Raw genomic sequence first — 21,617 nt, 5'->3', positions numbered from 1 at the left:
GACCAACCCCATCGTGCCCCCCCCCCGTTGACCAACCCCGTCGTGCCCCCCCTCCCCGTTGACCAACCCCCCCAACCCCGTCGTGCCCCCCCCCCCCCCCCGTTGACCAATCCCGTCGTGCCCCCTACGTCATTGGCCACCAGCGGGCCGGCAGTTTGAATGTCCCGCCAATTCGCCCCTGCCGCCGGGGCCGGGAAACCCCGCGGGGTGGGGGTGGGGGGGGCCGTGATGAAGCGGCCGAGGCCGAGGCGCCAAGATGGCGGCGCGACCGTGGTGAGCGGCCCGGGGTCGTCTTCGTCGTTTTGGCCCTCACGTCTGAGCGCGAACGACGCCGCGAACGATAAGCGGACCGACGACAGCGGTTGCCGTCGCGACGAGCGACGAGACGAGAAGGCGACGCCATGGACACGAGGAGGCGTGTGAAGCTGTACACGCTGAACGAGGACCGGCAGTGGGACGACCGGGGCACGGGCCACGTCTCCTCGAGTTACGTGGAGCGGCTCAAGGGGATGTCCCTGCTCGTTCGCGCTGAATCGGACGGTATTTGTTGTTTTCATTAAAGATTGATTCGTTTTGCGCAGAGTGTTGCTGCTCGCGGGCGAAACATTGTCATTATTTTTTTAAATATCCGAGGTCTTTTGTTAGAATGCGAGAGCCCCCCTCTGCTCTCCTGACGCGGCCGCCGGGAACCCGAGTGAGGGCCTCCCGCGGTGCCGCTAGCCGAGGGTCGGTGTGTGCGTGATAGCGGTAGGCCGCGGGCGGTTTTGTGGAAATATTTTTTATTATTTTCCGTGTTTATCGCGGCGGTGTTGAACAATGTGTAACGTTGCTATGAAAGCCGAGGCTGTGGTGTCTTTGCGGTTTTTGATAATGTCGCAGGAGTTGTAAGCCGTGTGGTGATCGGTCCGTGATTATATTAAGAGTATTGATAACCATTCGTGCTGTATTGTTTCAAAATGCATTGCTGCAAAAGTGTTTACTCATATGGTTGATTGCATAAACCACCTAAATGTTATCGTAGTTTGCCATGTTAATTAGTGTAAGTTGAGAAGGGTTAGGTCACTTAAGGTACCTTATGCAACCGTCCACTGGTCCCCTGGCGTTTGGTGAAATTGTGTAGTCATTTGTGCCGTGTACTACTTACTGCCTTGTTAACTTATTACCATCATTATTGTCCTAATCAACGATCGCCTCATGTTAAATATTTTCAGGTTCCGTGCTTCTAGAGTCCAAGATTCAGCAGGATACGGCTTACCAAAAACAACAGGTGGGAATATGCTGTGTTTTTTGTGTAAAAACCAAAATCAGAGGTAGATGAACGGGTAGGGAGCCCGGTACGTTTCAGTTTATGAGCTGAGTCATTGGCTGTAATAAGTACCTTTTCATCCGTGTACCATCCGATCAAGTATACACGTTTTGTCAAGGCTTACTTTAAATTTCGGGACAATTGTGTTCGCTTGACTGAATTTAGCTGTACCACGAAATTGAGTACATAATGTGCATTAAAAAAAAAAGAGAAGACAATACGAAATTCTATTTTAAACAGTACAATACATTAGCCACCAACAAGTTTTAGTCGGCCTAGAGCTAAAGCAGAGCTTCTTTACCGGCTGTCACACCGTATAAAGTGTATTGATAATAGTCTGGGAATTATGTTTACAAATTGGATGTACAGTATACAGCGTATAAATGCAAGCACATCTCAAGATGCTGTACACAACAGACCACATCGGTGGGTTTTCTTTGTTTTTGTTGTCAGTACTTTAGGGGGGGGTGGGGTGTTTGACATGCTTGCGACATTACCGTGCCTCTTTGCCACCAAAACGAAAGTCGGACTTTGTGCACGACTGCTAAACCTAGTTAGCCCAGCAAGATGGAACTTGTGTCGAGGGGAGGGAGGGGGAAAGAAGTGTTTTTAACGGCCTGAAAAATACCCTGAACAACAACTATGGCTGATTTCAGGAAACACCTCAAATGACATGTAAGTGTTTAGGCTTAAGCATTATAAATGTAATGTAAATATTTTCATTGAAGAGTTTTTATGCCACTGGCTACGAAGTCACATTTTAACTCCCTAGTCAAGTCACACTGCAATGAAATGCATCATGTAATGCTGCATTTAATACAGGTCACATGTAATCCTGGGTTTTATTGAACATTAAACAATGCTCCGTTTATGCCTCTTGTTTTCAAAGATGGCTTGTAAAGGAACTCCATATCTAACAAAAGAACAGTCTAATTTCTCAATACACTACATTAACACTTTTGGGTTAAAAATAAAGGATCATCATGTTTGGCTGTCATCCACATGAAATCACCTCATTCATGGTGGGCAAGTGGCTTCAAATATTTTTTTGTCACTGCTCAGGTTTGGTGGAAGATTGGTAAAACATTTTTTTTGTTGGCTTCCAAGAAATACCTGCCATTCATTTCAGGTTCCAACTTCTACCCTGTTGGTTTCTCATCAGCATAATGTTTCATTTACTTGACTGTCACTGACCATTTCTACTTTTCAAAAAAAGTATTTAGTATTTGTAAATGTTTTCCTTATAGTTACTTAATACTACCCAACATTTTACTTGGTGTGACATTAACAGTTTTTCAGGGATAGAATGTATTTTTTTACAATCTAGAAAATTTAAAGCAGGACCTCTTTTGGTTGGAGACAACGAGTGGCCAAACGATTATGGCATTGAAAATCTATGACGTTGAGGTCCTTTTTAAGGAAGTCGTGGAATAAGCTGTCACCTGCTTGCACATGTGAAGCAAAGCTTAAAATAACCACAGCTTGGAAAGTTTTTCTCTCAAGACAAAATAGATAATGGAATGTCCAGTATTCAGCATGGCCTGACAGTTTGTGTGCTGTTTCTGTCATCTCCATAAATTGTCATGTGTGCCACAAAACAGATATAGATGATAGCACATTCTATTTTGCTGTTTAGTGTGTCAAAACATTTGTATTTGTTGATTTAAGGAAAATAAGATGGAGTTTAGTGAGTTTTTTTTTGCAACATGTTTCCTTGATCAACATACTTAACCAATTTCCGTTGTCTCATTTCCGGTTATATTCGTGATGTTTCGGCGATCTCTGCCACTGTAGGACACGCTCATAGTTTGGTCGGAGGCGGACAACATCGATTTGGCCCTGAGCTTCCAGGAAAAAGCTGGGTGTGACGAGATTTGGGAGAAAATCTGTGAGGTATGACACTGCAAATTAGTAAATGTGTTAAATGTGATGTCTCGAGTTTTTTTATTTGTTTTTTATGTTAATTGTGTGGTTGTTCGAATGTGGGTTTGCAATATTTTTTTAAACTTGCAAGCAGAATGTCCTGCAAAAAATACAAGTGATGATTATCAGTTGCAAATTTATAACGGTAAACAAAACAGTAGCAATTTATTATAATTTTAAATAGTGTACAATCTGGATATAAGCACACCTTTTGGGAGCAAGTCATTGTATGCTTATATACACAGTAGTGTGCTTGTATTATAAGTTTGCCTTTGCCTTCCCTCCCACCAGTTTAATGTAAGGATGTGTTTCTTACCTCATAACCATGTTCACATTAGGTTTGCTTATATCCAGCTTCTATTGCACGAATAATATTAACGCTCAAATATAATGTTTAATTACTCTCCCTAAGTGCAAGTGACATCCACATGAACAGCAATGGTTCTCAGCAAAACGCAATTAAAGTTTCTCAACGGTGCACTGCATACACAGATGTAATGTCTACACCCGCTTGTATATGGGACCCTCGAGAAGGCCCGTCGGGAAGGTCTACGCAGAAGAACTGCCTGGGAAGGCCGACCCGTGGGTCTTGAGCGCCGCATGTCGGCCACCACAGGTTCAAGGCAAGGACCCGTCGGTGGACATCACGCAGGATGTGGGCGAGGAGGAGTCTGAGGAGGAGCGCCTGGAAGATGTTCCGGAGCCTGCTGTGACGTCGGCGTGCGTGGACCTGCCGCCATGCGAGCTGGGCCGGCTGGGCGAGCTCGCTGCGCTCGTTACCTCCATCCTGCCGTCGCCTATACGGCGCGAGCGGCTCGCTACCGCCATTGAGGTGAGGTTTCTCTCTCTGGCACCCGCCCAGCTGCAGCCCTCTGAGTTCCATAGATTAAGGATTTTCTCTTATTAATCTGTCGGTCATGTTGTGAAACGGACGCACGGGTTCAGTTGGACCCAAGATTACCTGATTTAGGGTTTATGAAGACCCAACCTAAATGATCAGTAGCTCTTGTAGATATGTAATGCACCTAATGTGCATGTGTTCTTGGCTGTCTGACATTTTTAAGCTTTGTTGAGAAAGGAAAATATTAAAACCATGCTCTAGCACTCTGTCGTATTGCACTGCCGGCACGGCTTTGGCATTTTATCGAAATGTGTGTTGAAATGATTTTGCACACATCACTAAAATATTACATACTCTTTGGTTCTTTCGGATTATTATGGATTCCTGCAGTCACGAAAGCTTCAAATCAAGATTAAAATATTACAATGATGCGCTTGACTATTAATGAGGCTACAAACTAGTGTTGGACATACATATCAGGTATTTATCTACATGATAATGGTATATTTTGTTTTGAGTTGTGGCTTCATCTAGCATCAAACAAAGTGAGTCTTGATTCAAATGGGTGTTTGGCAGTGCTTATCTCAATTGGTGGACTTTCGTCTGTGGCGGAAATTCCCCATTTCATGGGTGGTCTGTCTGTCCAAAAGACTAGCACTGTCTTTCTTTATTGCTTGTTTATAATTCTAATAATTGGGTTTAGTTTCCCATGGTGGTATACTACCAGTGCTTTAGAAGCAAGATTTGGTGGATAACATAGATTTTTTTTTTTATCTCAAAGGCAATAGCCAGAATATGGCATGACAACTGTGTTTTGTGAATCCTTAGGCGTTGACCCTTAACTGTTGCATGGTCGTATGCCAGAGATTGCTTGGACATGTCATATTCCTCCCACATGCAATACACTCCTTGAAAAGGAATTGCGGCAACTTCCCAATACAGGACCTTCCCAAAATATATGGTTGAATTTCTATGTGGATTTTATGCAAGCATTATAATGTAAATAAATGGTACCTTTGTAATGTATAAGTTTTTTTCAAATGGTATTTAGTTTAGTTTTGATGTTTCTATGTTCTGGCAACACAGTGACCTTCACCCACACTGATAAAAGAGGGTGCTGCTCGAGAAAGATATTTGCATTTGTGGGCCAGTGAGTGTAGTGTGATGACAGTAGAGAGCCCACTTGCCTCTGGCCACGAGGAATATTTTTTAAAGAGCTACCTCATCCTGTGGATCTGCCTTTCTTGAAGGACCTTCCATAGCACCATAATAAGCTGGCATTGGTTAAACCCCTCATTGGCAGGAGGTCCTCGGTTCATTTTGGTCTGGCAAGCACCGCAGGTTTGAGGCCCAGAGCACTGCAGATTGTGGAGGAGACTTGGAAAGGGCTAGATAGCCCGCTCCTGTTGTCTATTGTGCCTTTTCATGGAGCCCAATAATGGGGTGGTGGTTTGGATAAACTCCTTCCTGTACTCTCGATGTCCGACTGAGGGGGATAGCTTTCACATATTACCCAGGTTTGGAAGAGGTCATTTTGGTTGATTGGATCCTTTACATAATTTGGCAGTACTATTGCCAAATCGTGATTGATTGTGAAATGTATGCATGTTTAACTTCTTTCACATCATAATAGTCTCGTTTTCACCACTTGTTCGGTGATTGTAAACGAGATCTGAGCATTACCCAACCAATTTTCCAGACTTTTGACAGTTTGCAGAAGGGACAGTTATGTTCTCTAAGCCATCATCCTGTGGTTACATACAAGGTGGTGATAAATCGGTTGTTATTCATAGCGCTTTACACGAGTTCCCATGTCCATGTCGCCTCCGTAGAAACAAGGCTACGTGAAGAAGCTGCTGGAGCTGTTCAGCGTGTGCGAGGACCTGGAGAACACTGAGGGTCTGCACCACCTGCACGAGATCGTGCGCGGCCTCTTCCTGCTCAACAAGACGCCGCTCTTCGAGGTGATGTTCTCCGACGACTGCATCATGGACGTAGTCGGCTGCCTGGAGTTCGACCCGTCCCTCTCGCACCCACGGAGGCACCGCGAGTTCCTCACCAAGATCGCAAAGTTCAAGGAGGTGCGTGTCCTTGGATCTGCCAAATCGTCTATCGAGCCCCCCCCCCCCACCCCCGTTCTCCATCATCTCCCTGACGATCGCATCGCAGTATTCCCATCTGATTGTTATGCGATAAACATGAAGCTGATGAGTTGCAATAACATAGGCATTGGTCTTGGAGAGTTACGTAACAATTCTACTGTTGTCCACCATAAATTAGATTAATTGTTATGATGCAGTCATGATTTGATTCAAGAATTGATTGTTTTGTCTCGTTTATAATGTCTAGTTTGTATTTGTTAGATTTTTTTCTGTATTGTTTGTGTTTTTTCATTCTTTGTTTTTTTATAACGGTTCTCATTTGTTTTATCTTGTTTCCACCGTTGGCCTATACGTATCATGCCAATTTTTTATGTTGCAGCTTAGCATAAATACAAAATATACATCAAGCGTATATAATTTTCTTACGCATGCGATTTGATGTATGTATTGTAAGCAAAAGAGTACATTTTATCGCTCAACCGGTAACTTGGTTAATGCCTAGTCTTGAATGTAATCCCACACTTTGAAGGTAAGGCGAATGGATAGATAGATATCATGTTATTAAATACCACATGTACGCGATACTCCAAATCGACAGGTGTAGTATTGCATTTCATGTATATAGTTAGTCTTGTTTATACTTTAGTCCCTGTAATGTATGTTGTGTGGTTTATGTAATATGTATTGCATGCGTGTTACAATTCTTTCTCTGCAGCTTTTCCTCCCTTCTCATGTCTGCCCCTTCTCCTCACATCTCAGTAACGCAGAACCCTCCGAGCTATCATGAGGTTCTAGTTAAATGTGTAGTATGCATGTCACTTCACCTACCCACCTCACGATGTGAGGAATTGTCATGCTTAGGGGGTCACAATTCTGAAAAGCATTCTTCTCTTGTGTACGGTCTCATTTGTATTGACAGTCTTGTTGTCTTGTTCCATGTTGCTTGAAGGTAACATGTAATTGTATTAATATGCATAAATAGTAATAATAGCTGCTGACACACCTGATTTAATGCTTGTAGCTTATTTATCGACGAGTCGATTAATTGCCTAATGAGTTGCTATATTCTTATGAAGTGGGTTCTTACAGCCGTGACATTTTTTTGACGATCGAGACGATCGAATACTCTTGTGAGTTCTAAATATTGAACGCGAGTTAACAACGAAAGCCGTTCGTGCCACGTTGTCGCGTGTGCAGGTGATTCCAATCAGGGATCCCGAGTTGAGGCAGAAGATCCACCAGACGTACCGGGTGCAGTACATTCAGGACGTGGTGCTGCCCACCCCTTCCATCTTTGAGGAGAACATGCTCTCCACGCTGAGCTCCTTCATTTTCTTCAACAAGGTGGAGATCGTCGGCATGCTGCAGGTACAATTCGGCATCCTTGCGTCGTGTATCACAATTGATCGTCTTTATTTGTAACGGCACCTTCCGCGGCGCACGTGTAAAATCGCGATCGTTTCAAATGCAAGTACTGTGAGTGTAAGTCTAAATTTGAAGCAACGCTCAATTCGGGAAGCGCACGTAGATCAGCAAATGGGTAATTTCCCTTGCAGCGTACAGGAACCACCTATACCAGGGGTCTGCAACCTTTAAGACATAAAGAGCCACTTGGACCCGTTTCCGAAGGAAAAAATAAACTGGGAGCCGCAAAACCATTGCAACATTTAAAACAAATATAACACTGCATATATTGTTTCTTACCTTATTGCTATATACAGGATCGTGCAGTCAGCTGCCAATCTGAATAAAAAAAGGACTTTTTCACTTAACAATGTAAAATATATTTTTGCAAATTAATAGCTAAATTACCTGGTTAATGGGATTTTTGCTCCTGAACCTCAGTGCACAGTGTCTGCACATCAGGGCTGTAAGACTTCACCTTCATTTTCACACAGGCTTGCAAGCTGTCATCTGTGAGGCGTGATCGATGTTTGTTTTTAATATAGTTCATGTTGGAGAAGACCTGCTCACATACATATGTGGAGCCGAAGATCGACAGGACTCCAAATGCATACTTTTTCATGTTTATATAAGTGTTGGGGGTGGCATTCCATGTTTCGAATACAAGTTTGTCCTGTTTGGGAAGGTTTTCAATATCACTCCATTTATGATTCTGAGCCAGAATGGCCTTCTGACGGGCAACATCCTCAAGAGTAGCGGTCAAGCATTTGAACTTGGACACCCATATATCTTTGTCGGCTATATCGGCCAGTTCCATCTCAAGATCAGGTTGACTTACACCTGCAAATGCAGTCATATTCAATAGGGATGGATCGATCGCCAGGGGAGTGACAGGGAAGGATAATGTCGTTTTTTCCTCTCTGAACTCACAGAATCGTTTCCCAAACGAACTTTGCATTGTGGTGATTGCAGACTTGAAATATTCCAAATTTATCGTATCATGACTTTGTTTGAACTCTCTCAAAGAGGGAAAGTGAGACAGTGTACCTCTCTGTAAATCTTTGACAAACACTGTCAACTTGCGCTCGAATGCCAAAACCTCCTCCAGCATGTGCAGGGCTGTGCCTCCTTTCCCCTGAAGGGTTGTATTTAGCGTGTTTAGATGTGCTGTCATGTCTACCATAAAATGTAATTTTTCCAGCCACTCTGGCTGTTCCAGCTCAGCAAAGGTGAGCTCTTTGCTGCCCAGGAAGGTTTTTACTTCTTCCAAACATGTGACAAAGCAACGGCAACGTTATTGCCTGTCACCGGGCGGGCAGTGTGGAGCGGAGCGGCGACCTGTCAGCAGCGGCAACGCCAGAGCAGGTGTCACAGTGCGCCTCCTCCCCTCGCTAGCATCCGCCCCGGAGCCGCGGTCAAGGTTCAAAAGAGCCGCATGCGGCTCCGGAGCCGCAGGTTGCCGACCCCTGACCTATACGAATGATTGTTTTTTTTATTGCCGATATAGAGCAGCAATTAGATGTTCAAACTGAGGTTGGTTAGCCATTGAATGGTGTCATCCTGAGCATTGTTTGGAGTCCTGGCTTTCCTCCTTTGGGCTTATGTTCAGGGCAGTGTGGTGTTTTGTGTTCCACTTTGTGGTAAAAATCACTGATGGAGCTTTTTGCGTTTCTCGCTCCTCGATAAGGAACTCGTTGCCAGAATCTGTTCTTTATGTTTTTTCACGATGTCCTAATAAAAAAATAATGCTGAAGAATATTAGTTCAGTATTGCGTTTTGAACGCTAAAACTCTCCTACCACTGCCTTTAGAGATATATTTTGGTTTTGTGTTCTGTGTTGTTAATGATGCTTGGATTTTTTGTTACTCGTGTGCTGTGTCAATGTCCAAACTCTTTTAATGCCTTGAGGCACTATGTAAGTCAATGATGATCATCAAGATGATGATTGTGATGTACGATCAAAGTGACAAATACAAATTGATATTCGCGTCACCGTTCGCAGGAGGATGAGAAGTTCCTAACAGAGCTCTTTGCTCAACTCACCGACACTGAGACGGAGGACGACAAGAGACGGGAGCTGGTGAGTTCACCTTTTAAGAACTAACAACTTATTATTGGTTTCCGATTATGATTATTTGTGGTTGTTGTTGCTGACTGGTCATGGATTCGTTTTATATATATATATAACATTGTACGTTTTGTCCGTTTTTTGTAACAGGTTAATTTCCTGAAGGAGTTCTGTGCCTTCTCGCAAACGCTTCAACCACAGAACAGGGACTCGTTTTTTAAGACGTTGGCAAACCTGGGCGTCCTCTCTGCACTGGAAGTCATCTTGGTAAACACGACCGCATTGCAACAGGAGCGCACGGCTTGTCCAACGCCATGGGAACACGGCACTTTATAATGGATTTAAAGAACCAGTTTTCATTCGCTTTTGTGATGAATAGCCCCAAAGTCGATTGAGTGGTCAGATTGCAGTGCACTGGTTAACATTTTGCATTCCCACAGCTGAGCAGTAATTACCAAGTATGCAGTCTAATCTGTTGTGGACATTAAATAACCACAAGACAACTGTTCACTGGTTTTCTATAAATAAAAAGTAACTCCACTTATTTAAATCAATATTTAGCTTTTTATTTGTACAATTGGAGTAAATTACCATTTTACAAAACATAATTTGACTTCTTTAACAAAGGCGATTGGTACTGGGTACTCTGACTTGCGTTTTGTTTTTGCAGTGGCCTTCTGATTTTAACTGTTCATAACTGGACAGTTTTTTCACATACAGCTAATTTTCAATTGAATCCTGTTACCGCATTCCAAAGTGCAATTATTCAACAAAATAGGAAGTACGTAAAAAAGATTTGTCTTCTCGTTTTGGAAAAAAAAATTTTTATCCCATCGATTTTCCAAACAGCTGGTGTGGTGTTAAGCGGCACTTAATTTGAATAAACACGTAAATTGCAAACGAGGCCATAAAAGCGCATGGGACGTTCCGACGCGCTTGTGAATTCCGCACGTGCCCGAGCGGTACTGACTCGTTTGTGTGCATGCATGCGTTGCGACACGGCCGCCGTGCTGCAGGGCTCGGAGGATCCGGACGTTCGGAACGTGGCGACAGACATCTTCTCGTACATCGTGGAGTACAGCCCGTCCATGGTGCGCGAGTTCGTCATGCAGGAGGCGCAGCAGAATGACGACGTGAGTCCATACACGCCGTGTTTTGATCCGGCGATTTTGGGTTTTTGTTTACACGGCTAGCCGTACGTACATCGAGTCGCGTGTCTGAGGATGGGTTTCTATAGATTTTTATCAATTCACTGTTGGATGATGGCCTCGCCCACGCGGTGATGGTCGTGGGGGTTATTTGACCTACTCTTAGTTCTTTCGGTAAAGTCACGTAGGTAAAAAATTATGCAGCTAATCTGGCTGTGACGGTCCCACCTGATGACGGAGACTTGTGTTGCCTCCGAAACGTCGTGATTTTTATTGTTTTATTTTATTATTTTTTACCTACGTAACTTTACCGAAAGAACTACGAGTAGGAATCCTTGCAGTCACGAAAGCTTCAAATCTAGAAAGGTTATTTGACCGTTTGTCATCATCACTGGTCTGTTGGGGTTAATGAAGAGGAGACACCAGGACAAGTTCTGATATCACTGATGTCAGCCTTGACTGGCAATCGAACTTGGGTCGTTGGGGTTCATAGCACAGTGCGCTAAGCACTATGCCACCACTCCAAAATTTGTATTACTTTCCAATAATATGCATGATTAATAATTTACTTACCCACATAGGTCATACGATTTTTCGCTGAAAAAAGTTTATTTATGAAGGGTAACTGTCTAAATTATAGTAACTCACTGAATTATAGTGGGATGAATCATTACATTCCTAACAGATATTGTGCATGACCTACAGGCATGACACTATATATAATACATTTTTGCAAACTATGTGATAGTGTTACATTTATATTAATGAAACAAGACTATACGATTTAAACAGACAAATAAAGAAACGAAATCTTCATTTGAAGCATTCGTGACTGCAGGGACGACCGCTTGTGTTGCGATCGAAACGTCGTGATATATATATATTTTATTATTCTACCTTCGTGACTTTACCGAAAGAACCAAAGAGTAAAGAAACGAAACTGGAATTGAATCCAAACCTCAAAATAGTGACGGCTTGTTGACTCATGAAGGGGCTGGGGAGGGTGGGACGTGAGTAATTGTATCCTTTGCGAGAATCCCCTGACCTGTTTTGCTTGGTGTGTGTGGGTACTTCAGGATATCCTGCTCATTAACCTGCTGATAGAGCAGATGATCTGCGACTCAGACCCGGAGCTGGGTGGCGCCGTGCAGCTCATGGGGCTCCTGAGGGTGCTCGTTGACCCGGAGAACATGATGGCAACGGCCAACGTGAGGGCAGCAACGCCGGCACGCACGACACACGCCGCACACGCCGCATACGGCAAACGTGAAATACAGCATACGCAACGATTTACACAAAACGCTCCGGACGCGGAGCACACCACCATTCGCACCGTGGGCATCCCCCACGCACTCCGCGGGCACATCATACCGTACACACAATAACGCGAGCGTCTGTCCACACCAAACGCTCCACACACCTTCACCACATGCACCACACGTGGAGATCACCGTGCACACTACACACACCGCATACATGGAATTTGCCGTACACGCCTTATGCACCGCACACAACGCAAACGTGGAATGTATATGACACGCTATGTGTAACACACCCGCAGAGTGCACCACAAACACGGAACACGCCCTGCATACACTAACGCCGACACCTTGTTTTCACCACTCCACAAACGGAACGCAGTGCATCGTACACACATTGTGCACCACACACTTACGGCAACACACCAAACATAGACTACACCATGCACACACTTTCACTGCACGTACTACATGCATAGCATGTTCTGTACACACCGCATGTACCCCACAGATGCATATACATGTCCCAGCATTAATCCTAAACGTTTGCTGCTTAAAAATGTATGTATGTGGAACTTCTTTCGCACCGTACATAGCCAACCGTGCATTATCACTTACGGCTAATTGTGTACACATAATGTATATCCATGTATGTAGTAGCAAGCACCCACAAGCTTATTGGGTGATTGTACACGTATGTACGGTATCTTTTTTCAAATACGTTTCCATTCTTTGCTTTTGTAAAGTGCTCTGAGATGTTGCATTTAAGCTTGAAATAAAGCAAAATCTAAATCCTATTTACTTCCATTATCTACGCCACATGTATTTTCTTTTTATCATTGGGCGCTTTAAGCAAAGCTGGATTAACGTACATTTTGCTGAATATTACTGAATTTATTGCTTGCATTTCACTTACAATAGATAAGTAAACAATTGAACTGGTCTTAATCTCGATGCATCAGCATACAGTGGTAGTCTCTTGTGAATACATGATGGGGGAGTTAATGGAACTGGTGGAAATTGTACGTTTTTCTTTAGAAGACGGAGAAAACGGAATTCCTCAGCTTCTTCTACAGGCGATGCATGCACATCCTTTCAGCACCACTGCTTGCCAACACGACAGAGAACAGTCTTTGCAAAGGTGAATAATCAGGAAATCGCAACGCTCATCCACCATCATCATGAAACATCGATCATCAACTGTCATGTATAAGCAGCTGTGACAACAAATATGTTCAATAGCACGTTTCATGTACATTCATTCGTTTAAAAAAAACATACCAGGAACCGTAACTCATCTGTTGGGTGAATGAGGAGAGGGGTCTGCGCAAAACTCTACTGCCGTTTATATATTTCTGTTACAAGACTGTTAATCACTAACTTCGCGTTTTTTTTATTTGTAATCTGGCAATAATTTGAAATCGGTGACCGTTTTAGCCAGTAACATTCAATATTTTTCTCTATCTTTGAAGAACATGAACTGTCTAATTAACATTTAAAACAATTAGTATTGGTGTTTGGAGCCATTGTATATATTGCGAACCAATGGGCTCAAGTCCTCAGTTTTGTTTTTCAAGGAATAAAAGTAGAGGTGGCCAGATGGCTCAAGACATCAGAGAGCTGAGCTGACAACTCCAATGTTTGGTTTGAATCTAGGAAGTTACCTATGGGTAAACCACTATTCTCTAGTATAGTGAGTTGATGTTCCTTGATCGGTCACCACTGACTAAACAAAAAACTAATCGAATTAAATTAGGTTCCGCATGACCAGAGGTCACTTAAAGGGATCTCAGAAGTAGCTCTGTTATATCCGCTTCCATGGGACATTCCTTGACAAGCTATGCGAGATTCCGAATGGATCCTTCGTGTCATGCCACAACACTGAAAGATAAAATTGAGTAAGGAAATTTTTTTTAATGCATAAAATCAACAGCAAACAAAGTAGCCACCGAATAAACGACCGCCCTTGTTTCAGACGACTTCCAAACGGCGCAGCTCCTGGCGCTCATCCTGGAACTGCTAACGTTCTGCGTGGAGCACCACACCTACCACATCAAGAACTACATCCTCACCAAGGACCTCCTGCGCAAAGTGCTCGTGCTGACCACCTCCCGGCATGCCTTCCTCACCCTCAGTGAGTGACAGGGACCGTCACTGCTCTCGTTTTACGTTTGCATATACAATCTCCCACTTTCTGCTTATCAACTAAATTGCAATGATTTCGCTTGTTGGGGCCCAAGGAGGAATGTGATGAATATTCATAATTAATAAGCTATCATTTTTACACCATCTGGTGTCGCGTAGTTTGAAATTGATGTTCATTTTCCGTGTAGCGTTGGTTTATAATCCTATCCAGACTAAGCTCCTAGGCTTGTGCATGAGAACAGCTATTTTTAGAGCATCATTCTTGGCTATTAAACGAAGATGCATCCCATTTAAAAGACTCTCTTAAATGTACCCAATACATAGTTCCTGGGTTGCCTGCAACAATTTGGAAGCTTTGTTAATCAGGAAAAAAGACGAGTTATGAGCAAGCGCCCCACCAAAGTGCGCTGTGGTGACCTCATTGCATTGACATTCAATTGTGTGGGAGTAACATCACTTGTGTTTAAACTCTAGTAATCTTTAACCTTTTGTAATTGTCGACTGAAGTGCATGTGACTTAATGACCTCGAATATGCTTCAGCTTGTCAGACCTCTGAAGCAAAGTGGGTATGAGCCTGAATAGTACTTGAATGGTTGACCACCATGCATGACAGGTGCTATAGGCTCTAGACTGGGGGACTGCTGAAGGCAGTACAGCAGAATCCATTGTTGTACTGTACTTCTATACTCACATCTTCGTCGCCACCTTCAACCTATACCGACCGTCAAGGTAAAGTATTGTCAAATAATCCCCACCACCCATACAGTGTGGGAAGGCCAGCATCCAGCAGTGTATTGTCAAAAAGGGCTGCGCACGTACAAATTGTAAGGTCTAACAGTCGGGAGAAAAACCATGCCATGATGCTGCTGCAGATTTTGAAAGGTGTCCCATCACCATTGTGAGCATCATCACCTGACAACAATCCCTTCCCAGGTGCACTGCGCTTCATGAGGAGGATCGTGGGCATGAAGGACGAGTTCTACAACCGCTACATCCTTCGGGGAAATCTCTTTGAGCCCGTCATCAAGGTGTTCATGAGCAACGGCCCCCGCTACAACCTGCTCAACTCTGCCATCATCGAGATCTTCGAGTTCATCCGAGTGGTGAGAGAGACACGGGCGAAACTATTGTAATTGTGGTTATCGGCGTTATGCACACCTCGGATGAATTATAATTACAATTACAGCAGCATTATTAACCGAAATTATAATTCCACTGTGAATGCAATCTGTTATAAATGACACAGTTACAATAGTAGTTGTTCCCAAATTTCGCGTCATGTCAGGAGGTGAAGATTCTATTTGGAACTGTACTGCTTGCAGTTCGTCGCCCTGTGTCGGAGAACAGACCCGGAAGATGACATCGCAGAGCCTTTTTTTTCTCAAGTCACTTCATTAGACCTCAAACTAAATTTGGGGCACACCTTTTAACAACCTTCAAAGATTATTCTTCAAATTTTCAATTAAACCAAACGTTTGAGTGAGAGCTGGAATAGACCACATTAAGTGGAAAATCTAATTTAATGTGATGAGTTATTTTTGATGGAGTCGAGGTTGACCAGGCCAAAATCGTCAACTCGCAAAAGTTGACAACCTGCTATAATTGCAACCTACGACTTGAAATCTAAATTCATACCCAGGTTCTTGGCAGTTCCGCATCAGTGCTCTGATCCCTGTGCAGCCCAGCTCTGTGTATTGGCTGGCTCTCTAACCTGAAAATTGTGCTGTTAGGAGAACATCAAGTCTCTTACGGTGCACGTGGTGGAGAACTTCTGCAAGGCGCTGGAAGACGTGGACTACGTGCAGACGTTCCGTGCCCTGAAGCTTTGCTATGAGCAGGAGCGCGGGCGGCATACGAGCCAGAAGCTCTCCGGCAGGTGAGCTCGTCGCGATGCGACTGAATTGATTATACGGGATGATTTGTTTGTTTACGTTGTCTGTTGGCAGATGATTGATTTACTGATCCGGCAGGTGTTCGATTAGTAGGCAATACATGCATCTGGTCATGGGTATAAGAATACATTAATTGTGATTTGTGCATAATTGTATACCATTTTTCCCCCTTTGGGCAAATTGCGTGATTGCTCAAGACAAAAATTAGAGACCTTACATACGAGACGAAATATGAAACATTGCAGGCAGGTCAAATGATATATTACAGTTGAGACGGAGCACAGCATGGATCAGATGAAATGGTGAAAATGTAATGCACCCTGCAGACTAGACGGTGCAAAACAGTATAAATGAGACAAAACATCGTTACACGACTCGTTTCATGGTGTTTGATGCATCTCATTTAATTAATTTCACAATCTCTCAATTCAAAGCATCGGAGCATCGATATTCCGCAACGGCGCCGGGGCACGTGACCCTCGCGCTCTGGACGACTCGGACGAGCTGTGGAACGGCGAGGCAGAGAGCGAGGAGGGGGAAGAGGGTGAGGCGGTCGTCCCCCACTCCAAACAGGCGGGGACAGAGCACGACAAAGAGGAGAGCTTAACCGACACCAAAGAAGGTGCCACCGCTGCGCCCGGCTGCCTTTCCCTGCCACGTGTGGCATGCAAGCCTTTGTCGGCCTGTTGCACAGCTGGCCCATTGTCCACTCCTGCCATTGTAGCGTCATGATTTGCATCCATTTCATTATTACCAAACCACATTCGCCTGCTGTGATGTGGATATTAAAGACCCAGTGGTGTAATTCGCAAGCGTCGGCCATTGTGTTTTTCCTACATTAAATGTCAGCACGCACGTCGTAATCCCTCCCCCCTGGCACTTGTCGCTACATGCAGAGAATCCTAAGCTTTTCCTCGAACTCTGTCGGGGTCCTCAGGCAGCCGGCCAAATGAGTTGAAATGTTACATTGGAAAAAGTTACGCAGCAAGTCGTAGCAACCGTCCCACCGAACTCGAGTTAGCCAAGACTCCCTTTCTCAGGAATTCTTAGTTTGAATGGAATTTCAAGGTGGTTGATGTGTACATGAAATGAAATGACTAATTCAATTAATATGGTTCTGTAGTTATTTTTGGCGGCATTCAAAAGGGGCTTGGTTTTCAACGTAAAAATGTGAATGAATCGGCCGTATGCCAGCAAAATGCATTTTGTTAAAAATAAAGCATTAACTTTTGTTGGTTTGGGTAGGTATGAAAGGCAGTCCATAAAACTATGTATTACAACTCTGAAGTTTCAGTAACAAGATATATTTTTTTAACCCTTAAATAATGTCCGTCTTTGTGGAGTTACTCTGGTGTGCTTATACTATATCTGTTATTGTGGCATCACTACATTGCTGCCGACAGGTTTGCAGGTCTTTTAACAATACTTATGCTTAAAGCTCATCCAACACACCATTACCCGCACAACATAGGTACATATCTCTTCGAGATAATCTCCATAAATGTTACATCTTATCATGAATGCAAATTGCCTTTTTGCTTTGTTAGTTACATTTATGTCTCGATGTCCATCCAGCAGAATGCTTAGAAAAAGATACGCTGTTACCTTGCAAAGAGGACGCCGACAGCCCTGAGCCGGAGAGCAAGTCTCCCAAAGGCCGCAACTCCCCCGAGGAGGAGGATGCCCCCATGCCTGAATGCAGCAGTGCCACCGGTGACGACACCACGGCGCACGCCGCGGTCTACACGGACAGCCCCGGGAGTGGCAGTAACAGCAGCGGCAACAGCAGCAGCAGCAGCAACAGCAGCGGCAACAGCAGCGACGGTGGCGGGAGCCCAGAGTCCCCGCTGTCGTGCGCTCACGCCGCGTCGCCCAACGAATCGCTCTCCCCGGACTCAACCACTGGACCCGACGGCGCGAGCGCGGAGGCGATCGGAGGCAGTGTCGGCGTCGCCATCGCCGCCACCGCCACCAAGGCAAGTCGGCCCGCGCGGCGTGCAGACCAAGACAACCCGAGGGTCTCTCTTCGTAATAAACTTCCAGATTGGTTGCTGGCATACGAAATTAGTTTTATTTTCTTATATATATCTTTTTTCAACCAGTTATTCTTCAGTTTGCTTGCTATATTCCTCGTGTGATGAGATGAAGAAGTGCAAGTTGGTGGTCTCGTAGAGAGCTGTGTAACACAAAAAAAGGCATGCTAATGATTCACACTCCTCCCCTCCCCTTCCCACAGCAGTGTGAATTGTCAAGATTTGGGAGTCATGGTTCAATTCAAGAATAGTTTGTTTCGTCTATTTTTGACCATCTTTTTATTGTTTATTGTTTTTTGTACGGTTTTCATTATATAGCTTGTATACATTCTAAATAGTTAATTTTCAAGTACCTTTCTGTGCATGTATAGTGAGCAAAATACATTTCAATGTACGAATTGACCCTTGAATCACCTGCCGCTGTTCACCATTTCCGTTAACGTTTTGCCTCCTCTCGCCCTGCCTCCCCTCCCCCGTTGGTGTCCGACCGTAATCGTGGCGCAGGGAAGTCTCGGGCTCGTGGACTACCCGGATGATGAGGACGAGGAGGACGAGGAGGAAGACGACAAAGAAGGGGAGGCAATGGAAGAATCGGTGGCAAAACGGCCTCGTTTGGAGCCATAACGGCGGTTGCGGCCTGCCGCAACTTTCCACAACCGACAGGAGGCAGGAACTCCAGGATTTAGTGTGCTCGGCAGCATCCAGTGCAAGTGAGATCGACGTTTTAAAGAAATTACAAAAGAAGAAACGAAGAAATAAAGCAAAACAAAAAAAACCTGTCACCTTCCCTACCAGCATCAGCGGAAAAATACACTTTAAATTAAAGAAAACGGAAGGAGGGGCAGGGTGCGTTTGCAGCACTGCAGTCACTTTTTGCATTGACCAGCAGCTGTTCTGTGTTGCAAGTCAAGTGCCAATTTCTGCTTGAAGCGCTGACAAGACAGATCTTGTGTGCGTTTTTTTTTGTGTGCGATGATCTCCGAACACTATACTCAGGGTGATAAGCACGGTTCCTGTGAAGCATGTTTGATGCCAGTCCCAGCTCTTGGTGCGTAGTAAACTTTCTACTCAAATGAAAACTATTCATCTTGCGGATGCGTCACAAGGGTTGCGTATTTAAACAGTGTCCCTTTTAATGACAAAATTCCAAATTGATTTAATTGAAGGATTTAAATGATGGGTGGGGGGGGGGGGTTAGGTTTGGGTAGGGGCAGCTTTTTTATTCACTCACTTTTATTAAATTTTAATGAATTATCCTTCATTTTAAAATACTGTAAAAGTTTAGCCTAAAAACCACTGCTGGCCCTGGTGTCTTGTGTGTTCGGGACCAATTTTACTATTTGTTGTGCAGATTACATGTTAAAATTAGTGATCAGTAGCAGTTGGTTTACTTGACAGACTTTAAAACTTCCTGCCCATTTCTGCAACAAATTTTGGAAACTGTCTCTATCCATTGCATAATGCATAAATCTTTGTGAACCTCATTTAAGAAAAAATGTCGCCAGTTGTGATCTCTCTGAAAGCCCTACAATCAGTCCCTATAATATGTATTTAAAGGAACATTTGAACACTTTTGATATGCATGCCCTGTTGCGCTTGAAGGTCGGTCACAATGCGACTATCTTTTGCCATTTGTCATCGTTTCACAAAACTGGTCTGTCACGATCCAGTTTTGAGAACCCAATCCATGGGAGCCACCTGTTCCCGACGCAGCTTCAAGTGTTTTACCTTCTTTGTTGGCAGTTGAGCGTAAAGTTTTGCTCGTGATTGCCGATCGATGGAATTGGTGCGACTTAGATTGGGTTAGAATTGCATCACATTACCGGTATTTGTAAAGCAAAATTTGAAATAAAGGCTATTTTCAGAGAGACACCAACTTGCAGTCATTTCATTGAGAGACTGATTTTTATTATCAGCTCAAGAGGTGCTATTGACTTATGTTGAATGCGTGATTGCAGTGAATGTCCTAAGACCGGTGAAATGTCACAAACGAGAAAAGCCCGCTGAGAAACTCCCCCAACTAATTTGTCATCAGAATCTTTTACGAACCTGGTTAGGACAAATACATTTTTCTACACATTTATTTTTTAAACTGAAACTGCTGGCTGCACTTGGTCAACTCAATTTTTTACATCCTTACAGAAACAGTGTTTTTAGTATCGACTGTGTCATATGTAATATACAAACCCTTTATTCACACAGTTAAGGCAATCCTTGCAATCAAATCAAACATGAAATGTACAGATCCACAACACTGCAAGTGTTAGGATTATTAATATTATTTTATAAATGTATGTACATTGTACAAAATTGATTGCCTTCAAGTTCTGTTTAAAATGTTTTTTTTTGTCCAAGTTGTGCGGAAAACTTCACCCCAATTGCTCCAATAACCGTCTGTTTTGAGTTGCAAGTCATTTGAGCCCAGTGGTGCATAATGTTCGCTTTTATTTCCAATGCAGATTTTGCCGTTGAGTTCGTGATCAGTCAATATACATCCCAAAAAAAGAAAAAAAATTAGCGGTTTTTTGATTGGTGTGGCTTTGTGTTTTTAATAATACTTTTTTCTACATGTGTTGAACATGCTTGGGACTGAAAAAAAGTAGCTGATTGTTTTAAATTAATTCTATGTAGTTTGTACCAAGAATAACATGTAAAATAACCAGCATACAGTCATAACAATGTATAGTTTATTTCTGCGAGCGTTTAAAAAAAAATGTAGCAGTGCAGTTATTTGTAGAATGAAGTGTTTTGTGTTCACTGTCGCAGTGAAGAAATTTAAAAGAAAGAATTATACGATCGGCTTTTGTCTTGTTTTAAAAATTTCCATTTGCCCATTGCCACAATAAAACTCAAGTTTCAGTCGGTGTTTGTATGGTTTTCATTGAGTCTTGATGGCTTTCAATAAGCCTTTGATAACTTAATTTTGTCAATGATATACCAAGAACAAAGTCCTCTTGGACTGGTGGTGTGGCCATAATGAGTTTTCGTAAGTTTGCGTATTTTTGGACTTCGCGTAATACCGCTGTGCATTGTCGCGGGCAACAAACAACATTCGGTTGAATTTTGAGGTACCGCTCTTTGGCAATGGTGCACAATCGGAAACCATAAACATCTCACCGTCATCGACAAAGCACTGTCTACTTCCGCATCTGCATCACAAAGCTTCAGTTTAAACTCCATGCGTTACCTCCCAGCCCAAACCTCGCCCCCACACTCACCATGCCCCCCCCTCCTTCCCCCACAGCTATATCATTCCTCGTCACAGCCATCTTTTAGACACACTTAAGCGGTTGTGCTTTCGCTGCGTTGACCCCACCTGAAGACAGACGCTTGTGTTGCGCCCGAAACGTCGTGATTTAATTTAGTTTTCATTTATTAATTTTTACCTACGTGACTTTACCGAAAAAACCAAAGAGTATAAAAGCAAGTGAATGAGCTTACCTTTTGAGCACTGACTTGGTTTCTCATACAAGAGATACCCATTTCCAAAAATGT

The 21,617-nt window shown here is 43.6% G+C and overlaps 1 protein-coding gene across 3 annotated transcripts; it reads left to right on the top strand.

Moving 5' to 3' along the window:
* Positions 1-235: 235 nt before the first annotated feature.
* On the top strand, positions 236-20,981 carry LOC144943953 (serine/threonine-protein phosphatase 4 regulatory subunit 3-like). 3 transcript variants are annotated; one of them, XM_078871862.1, is made up of 17 exons: positions 236-540; positions 1,212-1,267; positions 3,101-3,199; positions 3,846-4,061; positions 5,903-6,151; positions 7,370-7,540; positions 9,579-9,656; positions 9,795-9,911; positions 10,661-10,777; positions 11,869-12,000; positions 13,093-13,192; positions 14,027-14,185; positions 15,131-15,300; positions 15,928-16,073; positions 16,524-16,711; positions 17,665-18,065; positions 18,627-20,981. In XM_078871862.1, the coding sequence occupies exons 1-17, from the start codon at positions 402-404 to the stop codon at positions 18,744-18,746; spliced, it is 2,658 nt and encodes an 885-aa protein (XP_078727988.1). In that variant the 5' UTR covers positions 236-401; the 3' UTR covers positions 18,747-20,981. The 3 variants fall into 3 exon arrangements, with proteins under 3 accessions (XP_078727988.1, XP_078727987.1, XP_078727986.1); XM_078871861.1 differs by having other exon boundaries at positions 13,090-13,192; positions 17,668-18,065; XM_078871860.1 differs by having other exon boundaries at positions 13,090-13,192.
* Positions 20,982-21,617: the final 636 nt, after the last annotated feature.

The sequence above is a fragment of the Lampetra fluviatilis genome, chromosome 33, assembly GCF_964198595.1.
Source record: "Lampetra fluviatilis chromosome 33, kcLamFluv1.1, whole genome shotgun sequence".
In the NCBI taxonomy this organism is placed as follows: Eukaryota; Metazoa; Chordata; class Hyperoartia; order Petromyzontiformes; family Petromyzontidae; genus Lampetra; species Lampetra fluviatilis.
Note: the sequence above shows the minus strand (reverse complement) of the source record. Positions and strands in the feature narration are given on the sequence as shown.